At 44.2% G+C, this 19,399-nt stretch overlaps 1 protein-coding gene across 1 annotated transcript in view; it reads left to right on the forward strand.

Moving 5' to 3' along the window:
* Anxa13 (annexin A13) overlaps positions 1-970 on the forward strand; it is a 53,050-nt gene extending 52,080 nt beyond the window's left edge. Inside the window, exon 11 of the mRNA XM_060389389.1 lies at positions 438-970. Coding sequence (XP_060245372.1) covers positions 438-557 — 120 coding nt within the window. The 3' untranslated portion in view covers positions 558-970. The remainder of the gene's footprint in view (positions 1-437) is intronic.
* Positions 971-19,399: the final 18,429 nt, after the last annotated feature.

Raw genomic sequence — 19,399 nt, forward strand, 5'->3', positions numbered from 1 at the left:
TGGCCACCAACTACCTGCTTGTGGACAAGCTCTGCTCCCCAAGAACGACTCATTTTCAAATACCTATAAAACATTCAAAAGAAAAATACTTTGTAAAACATGAAAACACATGCAATTTAATTTTAGCCTCCATAAGTAAAATCTTAACAAACTACATGTGTTCTTGGTGTGTGTGTGTGTGTGTGAGAGAGAGAGAGAGAGAGGGAGAGAGAGAATGAGAGAGAGTGTACATACACACATAAAGAAGACACTTGTACTTTTAGGGAGCTAAAGCAGGCTTTTATTTTCTTATCCTCAAAGTGGAAACAATGCCAGCCCAGCCCCAAAGGGCTGTTTAAAGACATAATAAATGAATACAATGGCGTAGGAAAGTGTCTGCGTTTACAGCAAACACACCATCAATGCTGTCACCCATGCTGCTGTCATCGTTCCTGCAGGTGGACCTTCCTAGAATAAAAGCCAAGTTCCAGGAGAAGCATCAGAAATCTCTCTCTGATATGGTTCGCTCAGATACCTCTGGAGACTTCCAGAAACTGTTGGTAGCTCTCTTGCACTGATCCAGGCCTGAGCAATGGCAGCATGGGGAGAAGCCACCTCATCAGGATTCTTCAACATAACAAATCAAATTTCCAAATGGGAGAACGCTTTCACCTACTGGATCAACTGCTCATCAGCGTTGATGCCCCTAGGCCAAGCTGTTTTGAAGTCAAAAGCAGCATCCTCCAAATGCTCCAGCAGTTCACCTTGAATGCAAGCTTAGCAAGAACCTAAACTGCCTCCCAGCCTTCCTTTAGCATTTTAAGTGGATGCTTTCTAAGCACAAATGAAATCAACAGTTGGTGGGGAGAAAAACCTGAACATTCATAATAAAATGTTTAGAAAATTATGTGCCTCCCAGATGTATATACCCAAAGCAGAGATTAAATGGCCAAAGCAGAGTAAAGGCAAGATTAAACAGTTTGTTCATTTCTCTTCTGTGTGTTCAGTTTCAAAGCCTTTCTGTTAATTACAGTTATGGTTTGTGCCTCCATCAGCTGCTTTTCCAAATTGGCTTGATGAACTTGGGTTCTTGCCTGGGAAATAGAGAACTCTTGAAATCCAAATGTACTGAGGGATTACAAACATTGATTAGCAATCACCAGGGATGGCGGTCAAGGCCAGCATCGAGGAAAGAGAGGATCTGCTTATGTGAAATGCGACCAGATGTAAAACTCACTAACTGTCCCTGGTTCAGTGTGATTTTCTTGCTTCTCTAGACAAGTAGCTCACTTGAGTCTTTCTTCTGATCTTCAAATATAGTTAGGCCAAGCAGAGTACCAATGGGAACGTGGTCAATGCTCTGCCCTCCAGTGGATTGATTCTGCAATTAGAGAATCTCTGTTCCAAGATGCTGGTCTTGTAGCCGAATGGAGCCACTCAGAGACTGTGAGGATAATTTGGATACCTCGGGCAAGCTGTCCTAGCTATCCTGTCCCGGATGAGATCTGTGCCTGGCACTGCTAAGTACCACAATGTCATACTTAATCCATGACCCTATGAGGTTAGCATGACTTCCACTTATGAGCTGAAGAAACATCAAGTAACCTGTCTAAAACCTTTTTGTAAGCAACAGAATTGGGCTTCATATGCCAAGCTGGATGACTACAGAAATCACGCTACCGACCAAGTTTCTCAGAAAAATAACTTGAAGGACCTGTGTGAGAATGAGTCAGTAGCCATTCAGCGCTCATTCCTCTATCTTCCTCTTACCATGGTGGGCTCCACTGACACAAAGGTAAGTAGAACATGGGTGTCTTTCCAAGCCAGTACTAAAAGCAGATGTCTCCATTAGCGCACAGAATGCTGTAGGTACACTAAGAATAGCAGATAGGCCAAAGCACAGAGAATAGGTATCTATGGAGTGCTCAGACATAAACGGGGCATCTGTGTCACACATCCTCCCTTCAAGGCCCAGAGAACATGCCAGACAGAGATATGGGAAGCTTGTAAGTGCCACTGATGCAAAACAGTATCTTCCAAATACGACACAACACTGCACTTGGGAACTCATAGCAGGTGTAGCTGTCTGTGTACTATCTGCTCATGATCAAGGCCGTCAGTATTCCAGCCCAGATGGGGTAGGAGAACGTGAGCTTCATCCCTGGCTGAGGATGCATCCCCAGCTGAGGTCTGGCCAAGAAGCATTAAGGGACAGATGTTTTGGTACATGGGTGTTATCAAAAGAAGGACAGGCCAACAAGGCTACCTAAAGGTTGCTGTGTTTGTATTTTGACCCCCGGAGCAATGGATGTTCTCCCAAGGTAGGACTCTATCTCTTGAACACTGGCAGCCATAGGAGATGTCTACATAAGCAAAGATCATGATCATGTCTGGACTTTTAGGAGTCATTTGGGTAGTGTTATAGCAAATAGTCCAAACATTCAGTGTAAAGATAGAGTCAGTCATACTATGGAATGTCCGTTTAGTAGTTAGAAAATGGTGATCCACGAGTTAAGAAGTTCTATGAACAATGGTATCTACCTAACAGTCATTGTCAAAGTTGAACTTTCACACATAAAAAAAGTTATTTTTCAGGACCTAGTCTAGTAACACAACATACGAAATCTACTTCTCATGGAACAGAGGCAAAGCAATCAATGCTTGGGGTCTGAATTCTGCAAGAACAGAAAAACAGAAGAGTGGATTGAGAAAGAAAGCAGGTCAGAATGATTCATAGACAGAAGAGAGAGGTGTTTCATAGAACTAGTATGAAAAAGACAGAAAAGCAAGGCCATTTGCTCAAAGTCACACAAAGGCAAAGTTAGGACTGGAATTCCACCCCCATTTTTCTGACCCTAATGCCTGTGTACCAGCTCATGGCTTACAATTGCTTTTGTCCATGGCTTGGTTGAATGAGGCATCCAAATGTGTGTCGCTGTGACCACTGAATATTCACTCACCGCCTATAAGCAGGACAGGTCTCTGTGTATCTGACTAAGTAAAAACTTGTATCTGCTCTGTCCTGGGGCTGCCACCCACACCCTAGCCTCTGGCACCCAAGCCACCTCAGGAGTTTTCTCTTTCTTCTTCACACTCCTGCTCTACCTACACTCTGCCTCATTTTTGCTGTGTCCTCTGTTTTGGAGGAGAGGAGCTTCCTGGGCAAGTAGAGAGAGAGAACGTAAAAGAAAGAAGAGAAGAGAACAGCTCTGTCTTGACCTCCACTGAACAGTCCTCTCACCACCCTGCCATTTGTCCAGGGCCACGGGGAAATGCCATCTCCTACCACCTGGATAGTCAAGACCCTGGGGATTACACCACAGCCCACTTCCAAGGGCACAAGAGAATAGCACACCATGCTGTGCTGGCCCGGCATGCATTTCCCCAGGAACCTCTGCTCCAGATTCTGAGGACACTCTGTGCTGCTACTTATCCCAGCGAGATTCTTGGGGCATTGTGGGTAAGCAATCTGGGGGTCTGGCCTTGGAAAACCAAGTAAACATTCACTCCAAAGTACTAAAGAGTCTCACCAGCAGCTCAGGAAACATTAGCCCCTACTCTGCAAATCCCTCTCAGTAGCTTTGAGGGTCCCAGTTAGTCCCTCAGTGCAGGCCTACCCCTCTTTCACCCGCTGTACTTGAGAGGCAGAAATCCTATATGTTAATGCCCCTGACTTATATTCCACGATGTCACATCAGCATCTTGAAACAGGTTGTGATGTTTATAGCTTGGGAACTGGTAGAGCCTGCAGACCACGACTTACTGCTGAATATTCCCAGTTACAGTCCCACACATTTCAGTCTGTACATATGCGTATACATGATATACACGTAGGCACAAACAGATCAAAATCCATTTAGGTTTCTATTAAATGAGTTTGTATGATGTCTTCATCTACTATCTATGCTACATGGCCCTTGCTAGGATACAAATGCTGACATCTAGAAACCAACACATTGGGGCAAGATAGTAGGAGGGAAACTTCTAGAGTCAAGGAATCAAGGAAATACACAGTGTCCTGCAGTTGCCAGTGACTATATTTCCATTTCGTGTGGCAGGATTTCTTTTTACTTTGCCTGCAATCTAGAAAGTTCAAGTCTGTGATCAATACGTGGTAAGTGCCGTGGGGGCTGTATCACAACATACTGGAGACCCAGACAGGAAACCTGTCGCACACAGGAGGGGCACACATGCATGAGCCAAGAAGTGAAAGATGCCAGGCTAGCTTACAACAGTCTGGTCACCTGGGACCTCTCATGAGAATGAGAAGCCTTCATCCTCACAAGACAGTTCCCTTTGACCCAATCACCTCTCATTAGGTTCCACCTTTTAAAAATCCTAATCGGTAAAAAATTAATGTTGATATGTAATTAATGAAAAAAAATAGGATGTTAAAAGATAACTGTAAGACTACCCAGGTATATGCTGTATTCCCACTTATATAGAACTGATCAATAAAACAACAACACCTTCATTTAGATACTGATTTAATTCATGGATCGAGGCCATAATTTCAAAGGGTGCCAGGACACTGCAAAAGCTAGGGTTGAGAAACAGCATATGCTTACTAAACATGAACTATGTTCACTCATCTAGTGACTACCTAGAGTAATAGAATGTTACTTTGTGACCGCAATCAGGCTCACAAACACCCATAAATAGAATTTAAGGGTTTTAAATGTAGTTAAAAAGGTCATAAAAAGTCTGATTAGACTGAGGTACATTTACTCAAAATGCTGAGATTCATTAAGTGGTAGAAACAAAATAATTAATCCCTCAAGCCAATGTGTATTCTCAGTGTACATGTAGTTGGGGATGGGAGGAGGACATTAATTGGGGAATCCCACCAGGATGCAAATCAATATTCTGACATACCAAAGTTTGAAGACAAGAGACATGTTCTAATATAATTTTAGATTATGTATCATTTTAGCTAAAGTAGAGCATAAGGTTGCTTTTGCCATATTAAAAGCTTACTGCAATAATTTTTCCACATAAACATTCAGACTTGAATTCCAGGTCTAAATATGGCATGATTATTTTGCTTTAAATCTGTCAAATATCTAAAAATTGACAATTTAAAAACTAAAAGAAAAAGCTGAAGCCGTGAGACTCTTACATCACTGACCCACTTCTAATGGTTAACTGTTAGTACTTAAATTCAAAGAGTTAATGAATACTGCTATTCATTCCATGGCTTCTTTGTAAGCAAAATACAGATACTGATATCTTCTTTTTTTAAAGTAACCAACTCCATGAGCTCATACCATGTTCAGTAACACTGATGCCACACAGAAGGGCACAGGGAAATCAGAGAAATTGGTACACACTGGGGAAATCAGGGAAGCTCAAACTTAGGGCCAAACCCTGGAAAGTTTATAAAGCATCTGGATTGGATGGGGCCTCTTCCCAGCAAAAGAGACCCACAGCTGGGCAGAACCAGCTGCTTTGTGAGCACCTGGATGAGAAGAGTTATTGTCTTACGTGGAGCACCTGTACAATAAGGTGCCAATCGCTGTCAGCCTCCGTGGCTTCAGGTCACTTGCCTGTAATTTTTGATCTCCAATGAGTAGCACATTAGGATTGCTTAGAATACAGACACCACAAGGCAAGAGAGACATGAGGCACTTTAGACTCTAAACCAGAGGACGTGCACTGATTTTGAATTGCTCCTCACAGGGAGGAGTGATGTGGGACCAGGATACTATGACTCATCCACCAAAGTGGACACCAACTAATTATCCGAACTCCAAACCCAGCCCAAGTATTAACTTTGTTTTATTGCCCTGAAAACAATATCAATGTTGTTGTTTTTCAAATCCTACTGAACCAATTCAAATTAGAACCAGTCTTTTGAAAAAGGTTGCGCCAGGAAAAAAGAAAAAAAGAACCATAAAAGAAAAATCATTTCAACACAAGTATTGTGTTCACTTCGCATGTTTCTAAAACACCAGTATGAGCTGAATACATGTATTTCTGTCTAGAGTTCTTCTCATTCAATCCCATTAGCCCATTTGTCAGAACAGCTATTGACCTAATCTCTCTGCAAAAGCTGTTGGCAGTTTGTGGTTGCTGTATGGGCTGGCAGATTGGAAAACGTAAGTAGGAGGTCCCCAATCTTCTGGAGGATTATGAACTTGGCAACAGCATTTTGTTTCCGTGCCCCAGCCTATTTATATCTGTTGTATTTGCCACTGTCATTAAATAATGTCGTTAATTCTTAAATAATCTGATCAGATATGAAGAGAAAGGCCTGTTCAGTTCCTGCGAAAGCCAGACTGAATATGCTGAAGAAGAGGAGGAGAAAGGAGGAGGAAAGACAGATAATTACCTGACTGTCAATTTGTCTAGATTGAAAATCACCTAGGAAACACACCTCTAGACATGTCTGTGTGAGGATTTTCAGAGACGTTTTAAGTAGCGAGGGAAGACCCTGAGTATGGACCACGGCATTTCACAGGCTGAGGATCCAGGCTGAAGAAGAAGAAAGCAGGCTGAGTCCCAGAATTCATCTCTCTCTGTCTTGTGACTCTGTATACAACGTGCCGGGCTACCTCATGCTCCTTCCTCCATGCCACCACCGTGATGGAATGCACCCTCAGACTGGGAGCCAAACTACAAGCAGCCTTCCTTGAGTTGCATTTTCCTAGTGTTTTGTCACCACAAGAAAAAGTAGAAACCTCAGCACTGCGTGCCCACCTGTGGCTTACTCTTCAGTTATAAGTCTCAGTAAATTCATGTACACTTTCATGTCAAACCTAAAACTGTTGTAAGATGTTCTATCCTGAGTCACTGTTAGAGGCTGAAATATGTACAGACAGTGTACTGTACACATCACCTGTGCCGGATACGAGGGCTTTTATTGTCTGCACACCTTTTCTTCCTTCTGAAGCATTACTCTACCTGGGACTACTGTCCCAGCTTCTTTTCTGGTCAAAGGTCCCATGACTCTGTCACCAGCTCGTCCTCTCCCATCCTAGCTCCAACTGGAGTGAGTGAGAACAGAGGAGGAATGAGGAGAAGCAGAGAGGGAGCTGCCTGTCTACACACTGCCCTTCTGAGACTCAACTTTCTCATCTGTATCATGGAGATGAATACTCCAGATCACCTAGTTAAGTGTCTAAGGCAAAAGAACCTTCATAGACAAGAACAAACTACCCTGGGAGAAAACAGGACAACTCTCTTAGCTAACAACGGCTTTATTTATTTATTTATTTATTTATTTATTTGTTTATTTATCTGTCTATCTATCTATTTTTTGCTATTTTTTCTTTTTCATTATTTAATTATTTTTATTTTTATTAATTACAATTTATTCACTTTGTATCACCCCTGTACCTTCTTCCCTCCTCCCCTCCCAATCCCACCTTCTCTCTTCCCCACCCATGTCTCTCTCCCAGTCCACTGAAAAGGGAGGTCCTCCTCCCCTTCCCTCAGATCCTAGTCTATCAGGTCTCATCAGGACTGGCTTCATTGTCTTCTTCTGTGGCCTGGTAAGGCTGCTCCCCCTTCAGGGGGAGGTGATCAAAGAGCAGGCCAATCAGTTCATGTCAGAGACAGTCCCTGTCCCCATTACTATGGAGGCCACTTGGACACTGAACTGCCATAGGCTACCTCTGTGCAGGGGTTCTAGGCCATCTCCATGAGTGGGCCTTGGCTGGAGTATCAGTCTCAGAAAAGACTCCTGTGCCCAGAATTTTTGGATCTGTTGCTGTCCTTGTGGAGCTCCTGTACTCTCCAGGTCTTACTATCTCAACGGATATCTTTAAAAGAGAAATATTTCATTTCCTTTTATATGTATGTGTATATATGTACACATATATACATGTATGTGTATGTATGTGCAGGCACACATGTATGTGGAGGCCAGAGGACAACACAGCTGTTGTTCTTCAGGTACTATCTACTTTGACTTTTATAACAGCATTTCTCTTTGGCCTAGAGTTAACCAAATAGACCAGGCTGGCCCAGGAACCCACCTTTCCCCACTCCCCAGCTGCAGAATTACAGGCATGATCACTAAATATATATATTATATATAAATATATATTATATATGTATATATACACACACACATGTATATATATGACTCTAGCAATTGCATCCATGTCCTCAAGCTAAGAGGCAAGTCCATTACCAACTGAGCTCTTCCTCTAGTCCACTTAGTGTCTCTTTGAGTTTACCAAAACAACAGCAAGAGCAAGCACACTGATGCTAAGTCCATGAGTAGTACCTACCTCTAGAATCTTTGTGTGGACTAAATGGCAGAACTAAATGGAGTTCTTTGTCAACCTTTGCAGAGGCTGACAAAGTCCACAGACTTGCATATATCTTTGTTCTTCCCCAGCTCAGTCCTACTTGATAAAGAGCCGTCCAAAGGCGCTGTAAGACAGAGGAATAGAGGCAGACCTTAGATTGGACAGTATCATTTATTGGAGGACTTACTAACAAACATGTGACATCAAACAGTTGGATCATCACAATTTGGATCAGAAGGAAAGGCATGTTTAAGGCTAAGACAAAAATTACTTCATCCTAGCTGGAATGCACCTGGTTTATATTAATACCAAGAAAGAAAAAAAAATAAAGTCAGATGAATCCCTAGAGCCGGGGTTGGACTGTAAAGCCCCAGATACCACTTTACTCATTTTATTTATAAATAGTTTTCTGGGAAACTAGGCAGCAAAAAAAAAACAACTAGGACCACTCAACGGTGGTTCTGATTCAAGATGGCTGCAGTAATGCCATGCAGCATCTATTCAGTCAGATATACCCAAGTCATCTCATCCTCTGTATTGAATGGCCAACCCTAAAATGGGAGTCATGAATCAATCCACTACAGAAGGAGGCACACGAAGGAGCAGGTGCTGGATGAATGTTGATTCTTGTCCTTTCCCTCCTCCACCCACACAACAGACTAACTTGGTCTTCCAAAGCTGGTTACCTCCTGCCTCCATGCTATTTCCCTCCTCAGAGTCTAACTGTATCTTCCCCAAGCTGTCCCAAGGCACCTAGCCCCACAGGAGGATTTGCCACTCTCAGATCTCAAGATTTCATGATAAAAAAAAAAGTTGTTTCCTTTCTTCCAGAGTGTCCAATAAGCATCCCATATTAAACATGCCCAATGCAAAACTTGGTCTCCAAAAACAGTTTCTTTCACTCTTTTTCCCATCTCAGTCACCACTTTCATCTCCAGAGCTCCTCAGATAATTGCTCCGGAACCAGCTCTGATTCTTCAGACATGCCATTTACTCCATCCCTCCAAATATCTTAGAGTTCCCGTATTTCAGACCTCCATAGTAATCACTATGTGGAGAGACTGCTTTATCCCTTCTAGCCTGGACTTCACAATGGCTTCCTGACCAGGCTCTCTATTTCCCCAGGTCATCTCTGGATTTTTCTGGAATGCCAATATGTCATTCCCCTACCAGAAACAAGCCACCCTAGGCATTTTCATCTTGCTCAAACTTAATACACTTCTTCCTCAGTTTTGCAAACCTTGAAAGTTCTTCTATGCAGCATCTTCTTTTTCCTAGGTATTCCCACAGTCCCATCTCAGCATACATGTCACCTCTTCCAAGCCTAGTCCCATCCCATGCTACCCTCAGAGCACATTCCAAACCTCCCTTAATCGTTATCCTATATTGCCTTGGAAGCGGTCACCATTCAGTTATCTCACCCATTTACCTATTCAATGTCTACCTCATCCACCCTTAGAACATAAGCATTAGAAGGCCTTAACTCCCGCACCTAGAACAATGCAGACATGTACAGAGCAGATGCTCAGTGGACTGTGGTTGGCCAAACAAACCCTAACAGGATTGTGCAGCTTCCCTCCCTCCAGACAACTTCATCCCTCGCCTTCCCCGTTTACTTCCTGTCATGGCGTAAGCACCAGAATACCAGAAGGTAAGCCTGCCCTCCCCACTCCCATGATTTCAGTCAGTCTCTCTGTGTAGGTGTACTTTTTAACTCCATCTTATTTATCTTTCTTAATCCTCTTTCTCCCTTCTCCAGCCCAATCCTTTCCAACATCCCAACACCAGGTAGGAGAGACGGAACATTAGTGGGGACATGGGGTGTAGTTATTCTTAGCTACTGCCTGATGGTTGGGATTGTCAGGTTCTGTGGGGCCAGTCCAATCTTCACTTCAGGATATCTCCAACTTCTTTGTCTCACTGCATCAAGAGCAACCAGGAGCAGCAGGAGTGGACACCAGCAGCTTTCTCTTTCTCAGAGCCCTCAACACTCTCTCTGGGCTCTGGCCTTTATTTTCTCTCCAGAGTCCTCAGAATTAAACTGTCTTTAGCTGGGAAAGAGCCCCTCTCAGAGCCTGCATGAGGCAAATAGTTTGCTGCTATGGACAGTCTGAATCAGTCCTATATCCTAGACTTGGGATCAAAACCAAAACACGTTTACATCCATAACACCTCTCTGTGTTCTTCCTTTTAGCTAGTTCCATCATAGTCCTTATTGCATTATTCTCCATAATTAGTTTTAGCCATGTGCTCAAGTAAACTAGGGGCTCTGTAAGGGCTACATGTTACTCAACCTCTCTGCCCTAGTGCACATATCAATTCTCTCTATACATTTCTCACCTCCTTACCTTCTATAACTACAATATAATTATGATGGTTTGAATAACAAATGCCCCCCATAGGCTCTTGTGTTTGAACACTTGATTCCCAGGGATGATGCTGTTTGGGTAGGTTATGGAACCTTTATGGGGTGCAGCCTTGCTGAAAGTAATTTACTTGCTGAAGTAAATTACTAGAGGTGGGATTTGAGGTGGGATTTATAGCCTTGTTCTTTCTATCTCTGTCTCTGTGTGTGTGTGTTTCTTTGTCTCTGTCTCTCCCTATCTCTGTGTCTGTCTCTGTCTGTATGTGTGTCTGTGTCTGTTTCTGCCTCTGTCTCTCTGATTCCTGTATATGGATGAAATGTAACCAGCCAGCTTCCTGCTACCTGCTGCCTCTGCCATACCTTCCCTGCCATTATAGACTCTCTGGAACCATAACCTAAAATAAACTTTTCTTAACTTGCTCTTGGTCACAATTTGGTTGTAATTGTAGCAAGAGAAGAGTAACTAACACAAAGATCAAACAACCTGCCCCTCCAGCCCTTTCTCCATCCCAGGCTGACTTCACAGTGCTTACTTTCATCACAACATTCTCAGTGATCCATTGACATCATCTACTCATCTTTCCCCTCTGCCTCTACTACCATCTCCCTGGTGAAACACAGTAGGCGTTCACAGTACACTGGTATAAAATGAGTCACCTAACATCTTTGTTAAATAAAGGAATAATTAATTGATTAACCACCACTATGTACCCCCAAAGCAGAGAGGCTTGAGGCTATGTTTACAGTCATTACTCATGTCTTTCAAAACAATACCCAGGAACATGAGTCAGAAAAATCACATTCTGAAACAGATATTAGGGAAATGGTAAGAAGAGATTCAACTAATGAGAAAAAAAAATGTGGGTTTTTTTTTGGGGGGGGTCTAGGGCTCCCACCCCCTACATCACTGACTGCTTGCTTCTTTTGTTTGGCAGTGAGAGCCTAAGCAGGAGCATCGAGTCTCCGTAATGCTCTTTTAATCCCAGTCCAACAAGACCATTCAGCAGTTGGCCTAAAGCTAATCACCTAAATGTTCGGTTTCAACAGAGGTTACACTGCAGTTGACCCAAGAAGGTTCACAGAAATGCTGGCAAGCAGAGGAAGTGGGGATGACATCCAGAAAACAGGTTTCCAGAAATACAGATTCCAAAAAGAGAAAAGAAGGTTTTAACTGTCTCTTTCCAGGAGGGAGCTCTCACATGTGCCTTCATCCGGGTCAGGGGGTTAGTGAGGGTGTGAGATCTGTTATCGACATCATGTTAGCATCTTTCATATGGCATATAAATCTGTAACCACACAAGTCACATAGATCCACAATATTTCTGAAGGGAAAATCAATACAAGTTGACCATGTGGAGTCCCCAAAGGGCATCGAAATTGGAGACTGGACCTGAGCCAAACCATAGGGCTATCAGAACACAGGCTAGCTTAAGGCTGCCAACAGTTAGCCCCCAAATTAATGTTTTATCAAGATGCCACATGGCCTGTCATAGGTCCATGTGAGGAGGGGGAATTTTGTAGAGGCTGATATTAAATCTGTTTAATGAGTAAACTTGACAAGAAAACATGACACCTATGTAATGTAAGATGGCTCTCTCCTTGCCTCCAAAGATCTTTTCTCTTCCCGTGGGCTGCTTTGTCTTGGCCAGAGGCAGCTTTTAGTGCAGAGCCTATAGATAGAGCAATGGCCCTTCCCATAAAGCCACAGCACTTGGGAGAAACTGAAGGCACACAAGGGAAGAAGGGGGGAAGTTGAATCTGGTAATGACGTCATCGAAGTTCATAAAAATCCCTCATGAGAAATGACAATGGACCATATAAATGTGTACTGCTTTTGCAAGTGAAAAGTAAATTGGCTGAGCAAAAGGAGAAAATGAGATGGTGGTGGGGAGAACAGGGCTGGGGTGGGAAACAGTGCCTAGGTAGAGAAAGCATGAAGAAATTTTGCTGGCAAATGTCAGACAGGAAAGGTCTGTTCTGCCTAAATTAGAGCATCTGGGCACCTCCTGTAGTGAGCTGTAAGGAGGGAGGGTTCTCAACGGCCCGGACACTTCTGTGATGGCAAGCTTTGGTGTTGTTTGGCTTACCTGTCCAAAGGGTTCCCTTCCACACCCCAACCAGCAAAGTACAGGCCTGCAATGTTCTTTCTAGGGATAGTTCACATTCTAATAACACCTTCCAGAACAATCTTTTTTTTTTTTTTCTTTATCCCGGGAACTTTTTCTCCACTGTTGTAGAAGCCATCATCTTATCTAACTTGGGGAAGGGATGATTTCCAAGTCAAAGACAGCTGACCGACTCTCTCTCTCTTATAGCCTGCCCAAAATAGGAGCTTTGTTTCTCCAAGCCTACTCCATGGTCAGTGAATATAGTGTGTGTGCAGTCAATGTTCCATGACGTCACACTGGGTGGAAGGAGGAAGGACCCTGTTAGGATCAGAGCTTTTGATGATCCAGTTTTCTGAAACGGTCGTCCAGTGACTTAAGAGGATTCTCTGACAAACTGGGCAGCTCCCATTCCAGGTCCATAATGCCCTGCCTCAGCAGACACAAGCAGAGAACATTCCCCTACTGTCACTTGGGTTGGGTTGAAGAAAATTCTGGACACGACCGTAGGAATACTGTGCAACTCTCCCAGGTGGAATAGCAAGATTCCTGGTTTATAATTCCTGATAATGATTGCAATTATTACCACCGGTGTTGTGAAATGTCTCTGGACAAGTGACAAAGCCCTGGGTGTGACGGAGAGTTTAAACAGGAGACTCCGACCTCCAGCTCATGTCTGAAAGTCCCTGCTTGTCCTGGCCTGTCCGCTGGAGTGAACACAAGAAGGTGCTTCCTGCTTCCTCATCCAAAGCCCTGGGGACTTTGGCAAGTTTTCCTCGGAGTGGATGTTACCAAATCAACTATGTTTGGCTTTGCCCACTCTTCCTACCTTTTGATTATTCAGGTGTAGGAGAAAGTGATGACAAGAGAACCCTTTATCTATCCCAGGGGAGCCCGAATACAGGGTAGGTTCTGGAGACACAGCCTCAAGAGCAGTGTGTAAAGCTAGTGTTCTAATACAGAATTTTATATATATATATATATATATATATATATATATATATATATATATATATATCGTAATAGGTTCCATTGTCCATAAAAATACTATTTACAAGGAATGGCGAGTATTTGCCACACCCCAAAGCCTGTATCTATGAGCCATTGAATAAAGACAAAGAAACTGCAGCTGGTGACCTGATTAGGCTATGCCACACAGAAAAGAGGAGTTTTGAGCCTCTGAAAGTCAGTACATGGAGAGTTCATTCTTCTATGTGCATACCCATTGACTCAAAGACAAAAGAACCACAACAGTCTTAAAAGTGGAGGAGGACCTCCCCTAGCAGTGGGCTAGGGGAGGGGCACAGGGCGAGAAGAGGGAGGGAGACAATGGAGGGGTCACAGCCAGGATATAATAAATTGTAATAAATAATAAATAAAAATTTTTTAAGTGGCCAGTTATTCTCCACTATATGAATGGAGTCTCTGAAGGAAGTCAGATTATACTCTCTCTCTTTCTCTCTCTCTCTCTCTCTCTCTCTCTCACACACACACACACACATACACATTCATACTGAACAAAATCCCTATTTAGAGACTGTAACCTCGAGCAGACAATAGGATGTGACATGGAAAACAATATGATGTGTTCACGCTGGGCGAAGCCCTGGAGCGCACTGGCTAGGCAGCACAGTGAAACTGATAAGCTCCGGGGTTCAATGAGGGACTTTGCTCTCCAAAATAAGGTGAAGGACAGGAAGTGCTTAATGTGAAAGCAAAAGGACATGAGTTCAGATCCCCAGTATCGATGTCAAATCCATGCATGTTCATACAAGCCTGAACCCTAGCTGGGAGGCAGAGACAGACAGATCACAGGAGCTCACTGGCTAGCCAGCCTTGCTGAAACAACAAGATTTGGACCCAAGGGAGAGATTATAGGGAAAAAAAATGATAATGTAGAGTGATAGAGAAAGACACTGGACATCCTTCTCTGGCATCCACGCGCACACTCAGAGGTATGCACACCTGTACACACATAAATAAATATTATACATGACCCACATATACACATACACCAAAAAAAATGTTGTGTTTTAATTCAAAAACAAAGATTGCACAGGTTAAAATTATTTTGGGCTCTACACAAAAATGGTCCCATCAACAATCAGGCACTGATGGAGAAAGGGCTCATGGGTTCCATCCCTCCCTATTGAACTATTTGCTAGTGACAGATTTTAAAAGTGTGTTGGGGGGAAGCTATGTGCCACTAGTGAACTACCAGGCTCCAGTGGGTAGTTACAATCCGGTGCTCTTGCAGACGGCCCTGGTTAAACTAAATGAGGCACCAAACAAAATCAAAACTCATGAACCTGGCCAAGGGACTGCTAGGGAAGAGGGAGGGATTGATGGAGTGCAAAGGGATGAAGGGGCAAGAAACCTTAATATACTACATACACTTCTGTGTGAAATCCACAGAACAAATTCACCCATAAAAAGTGGTTTTTGGAAAAGTTTAGAGATACAGTGAAAATATAAACAATCTACAGGGAGCAAAGTAAGCAGTCTCCTGAATGTTAAATATATATATATATACTACCCATTAACTAACTATATAATATATATTATATATATAACTATTATATATAGTTAGTTAGTTAGTTGGTGGGTAGTGACAGTAATGCCAGGTCTTTGATCAGAGGACAGTAGTCAAAGAAACCTCTGGATCAAGGGGCAGATTTGTTGTGACTACAAAATGTTTGTTCAACTTACCATAAGCTGGGAGGGGGGAAAATCACAGTAAGAAGGATACAGGACTCAGCCAGACTCTACACACAGTTATCTCTCTGGACCTTCTGAGGATCAATATTCGCCCCCAAGGCTCAAGTCCCTCAAAGTTGTGGAGCATCTGCCCGTAGTTTTTGAGGATCCCCACACATACGTTGAATGAAAGTACAATCGTTCGTCAGTGTTTTAACTTTGGCTGGTTGACCCACACAGTGGAACCTTGCGGCTCTGAAGGGCTGGCATCACACAGCAAGGCAGATTCCATCCCAAGCTTTTATAGAGCCAGTTGTCCAAAACCTCCTGTGTCTCCTCATCACATCTCTCCTCCATATGTCCTCAGTGGGGCCAGGAAGTGCCCTAATACCAGCACCCTTCCAGCGAGAGTAGCTGCTGTGGACATCTTCCTGGACAGTATGTCTGTCCTTGAGGCACAGCTTGTGGAAGCCACTGCCACCAGGGTTCTCTAAAAGGAGGCAGGGTACACACCCAAAAGGCATATATGCATGTACATGTATACACATGTATGCATGCTCCTGTGGTCATGTGTGTACATGTGTGTGTTTGCTTGGTGGTCCTAGTAGTCACACCCACAGCTGACACACTGTGGGAGCCTTTCTATAAGAATCTAGCCCTTGCACACACAGATGAGAAAGAAAGGCCTCCAGAGTCAGTACAGAATTCTACCAGGAAATAAAGGCTTCCTGGATATTTGCTTAAAAGGGCAAAATTATAAAAGGTGCTGACTGACATTCTTTTCTGTACTTGTCTTCAGGCCAGAGATGAGCCCGAACTCTGACGAGGCCTCAGCACTGAGGCTCAGCCTTTGACAGTTCCTTTCTGTGCCTCATCTTGCAGAAGATACCTGAAGCACAAAACATTGCGGGGGGGGGGGCGGGGGGGGTCAGGGTTCACGCCTTCAAGGCCAGACGGGGAAATATATGCAGAGATTTGTGACTTGTCCAAGGATATGCAGCCAGTTCCTCTGAGTAGACTCCAGGACCCCCAAAGTCTGAGTCTCCAGAGGATTTGGAATGTATCAGTCTATCACTCAGCACTGAGATGGCTAAAGTGAACAGGAAACCAAGTCAGACCCTGCAAACCCAACGCCAGGATCTATCAGTCTCTGAGGAGATCATCTTCAGAGCAATAAGATAACTAACTAGACCAGGTACACCGCTGGCACCTCACATACGTTACTGGCATGGGACATGGACGCCGAGCCCCATTTATTTAACACACGGGAAGCGAAGGTTGAAAGAACATAAATAATTTGCCTGAGATCGAATAGAATCCAAGAAAGGAACACCAAGATTGTCCCCAGCCCTCCTGTTCCGAAAATCTAGGCCTTGATTCATTGTGAGCCTGGCTTTCCTCAAAAGGAAGGACACAGAGCTGGGTGTCCTCGTTTATACTGGGCCCATATGCTCAAACCCTAAACTAAGACATCTTCTTAAGGAAGTTTGAGACAAAAAGGAAAAAAAAAAAACTGTCAGGAAGACATTGATGTATGAACAAGTTGGATGTGATTACTTGTGGGTGGGGAAGACGTTTGGGGTTGGGTTCCTGTCTGAGTGTGTGTGTGTCTGTGTGTGTGTGTGTGTGTGTGTGTGTGGTGTTTGCTATATATTAAATAGCTCAACTCTGTGTCTTTTCCTGAATTCTATTTGGCCAGCCCAAAAGAATGGAGCCCCCTTTTTTCTAAGTGTTAGAAACTAAAAAATTTATTGAAACTGGTCAGTCACTATCCATATATGCCCAGGCTCACCCAAACACTTGACAGGCCTGGTTCTCAAGGGCCTACCTAATTAGAAGATGGAGGGGAAATCCAAGGAGCCTTTCAGGGGCAGTGGTAAGTGAATTCCCTCTGCCCTTTGCCCTCAGAACACCCTCATCTTGCTCATCAGCTGAAAGAACCATGATACAGGCATTCAACGCCCCAGAAAAGTTGTGTTTCCTTTGTCCCTAGCTCCCAAAGACTGAAGGTTTTACCTCAGCCCACACTCAGCTCTCACTCTATTATATAAAATGATTATCTGACTTTTCAGCTCATCATAGTATCAACATTATCGGATTTGATTTGAGGAAGGGACATCGGGTCACATTGTTGTGACCCTGGTACTCCTAAGAAGCAGACGGTACCGACATGAGCTGCCCATCTCCCCATCCTCTCTTCTGACTCTGTTCAGTCCTGCTCAGTTCAGGAACTTAGCAGAACCCACCCACTAGATGCCACATCCCTCATGGGACTCTGGGAAGATGGGGAGAGGGAGGGAGATCAAGCTTTCTTCAGGCAGACACTCGGTGCTGACGGGAGAGGCACAGTGGGCCAGCAGACGTCCATGGAGTCTGAGGGACACCCTGTTCCCAGGTGCAGGAGGTGTGAGGACAGGACAGACAGGTGAGAAAGAGCAGGAGGGGCTTTCAGAAGCAGGTGGTACGCAGACACCATTTTGAAGGATGAATGGGGGCAGTGGAAACAAAAGATGGGCCAAGCGAAGAAGGTGCACAAAAGCAGAGTACAGAACAGAGGGTCATCAGTCCCCTTTCAGAGATGTAACTGCTCACACATGTCCTCAGCATGGCACAGGAATGGCCAGCCTCCCTAACCACTGCCCTTGGCTCAAATCTCTGCTCATTGCTGTGTCTCCTGGATCTCTGACTCCTTTGTTACACACTTTCTGCTACCACTTATGTCTGCCTGTAGACCCATGGTCCCAATGCCATGCTTTGGATGTATATTTTGTCCCTGACACCTGAATTTGGGGAGGGTATGATCTATAACTATGAGTGAGAACACTCTTTCCACCCTGCCCCGAGTATCCTAAAAGCCAGGCCAGCCCTAACTCCCCAGCAGAGACACTAACAGATACGTGGATCTGTAAGCCGTCTGCTGAAGCGAGTATAAAAACACCTTGGCAGGAGATGTGCTTCAGACTCCCGCTAAGAAGCACTGTTGACATGGGGGCCAGCAGAGGTGTGAGGTGGAGCCTGGCAAGTCCCGACTTGTCTTCCCAGGGGTTACTCTGTGGCAACAAAGTGGAGGTGGCAACAGTGAAGAGACTAGAAACAAGGACTACGGCCAGCATGAGAGGCTGGTGCAAAAGTCTGAGCAATGTGGGAAGAGGAAGTTAGGCTGCTATGCCACCCCTGGCTACATCAATAACGGACAACTGCGAAGGAAGAAAGACACACACCTGCCCCCCTCTAACCCTTCCAGTGATCCGAAGTTCATCACTGTGGGCCTGGCTGCCCCCTGCTCCATTGCCTTCACCATCACCACCAGTATTCTTCTTTCCTTCCTCCTTTTCTTCTTACCCTCTTTCTCTCCCTATTGCCTTTCTTCCTCCTTCTTGTCCTCTTTATTCACTCTTCCTCCCTCTCCTCCATTCTCCCTCTGCTCCCCCCTCTTCCTCTTCCTTCCATCCCTCTCTGTTTCCCTCCAACTTATCTTTTCTTCCTCCTTCTCCCTCCCTCCCTCCTCATCACTCTTCATCTGTCCCTCTTCCCCCTTCTGTCACCTTCGTTCTTGTCCCTTCCTTTCCTTCACTCCCTCTTGTTTTCTTTGTTCCCCCCTTCTTCTTTCTGCTTCACTCACTCAATACCTTCTCCTCATTTTCCTTCTTCTTTCTCCTTATCCCATCGTTCATTGTTCTCCTTCTCTCTGGATCCATGTACCTTGCCTCTTGAATCTAACTCACTTCTGTCAGTAAGAGTAGACAGAAAAGGAAGCCTGAGGTCTGAGAGAGCCCAGCCAAAGACCAGTTAGCAGGTGCCCAGAAGGGGCAGAGATACACACAGTTATTATAAGTCAGAGTACACACACACAAACACACACACACACACACACACACACAGAGAGAGAGAGAGAGAGAGAGAGAGAGAGAGAGAGAACCATAGGAATAGAAGGCTCATTTAAAGCGAGGACTTTCACAAGTCTAGAAACGCCAGGATGCTTAGCAAATATTTTG

The sequence above is a fragment of the Meriones unguiculatus genome, chromosome 8 (assembly GCF_030254825.1).
Source record: "Meriones unguiculatus strain TT.TT164.6M chromosome 8, Bangor_MerUng_6.1, whole genome shotgun sequence".
NCBI classification, from domain to species: Eukaryota; Metazoa; Chordata; class Mammalia; order Rodentia; family Muridae; genus Meriones; species Meriones unguiculatus.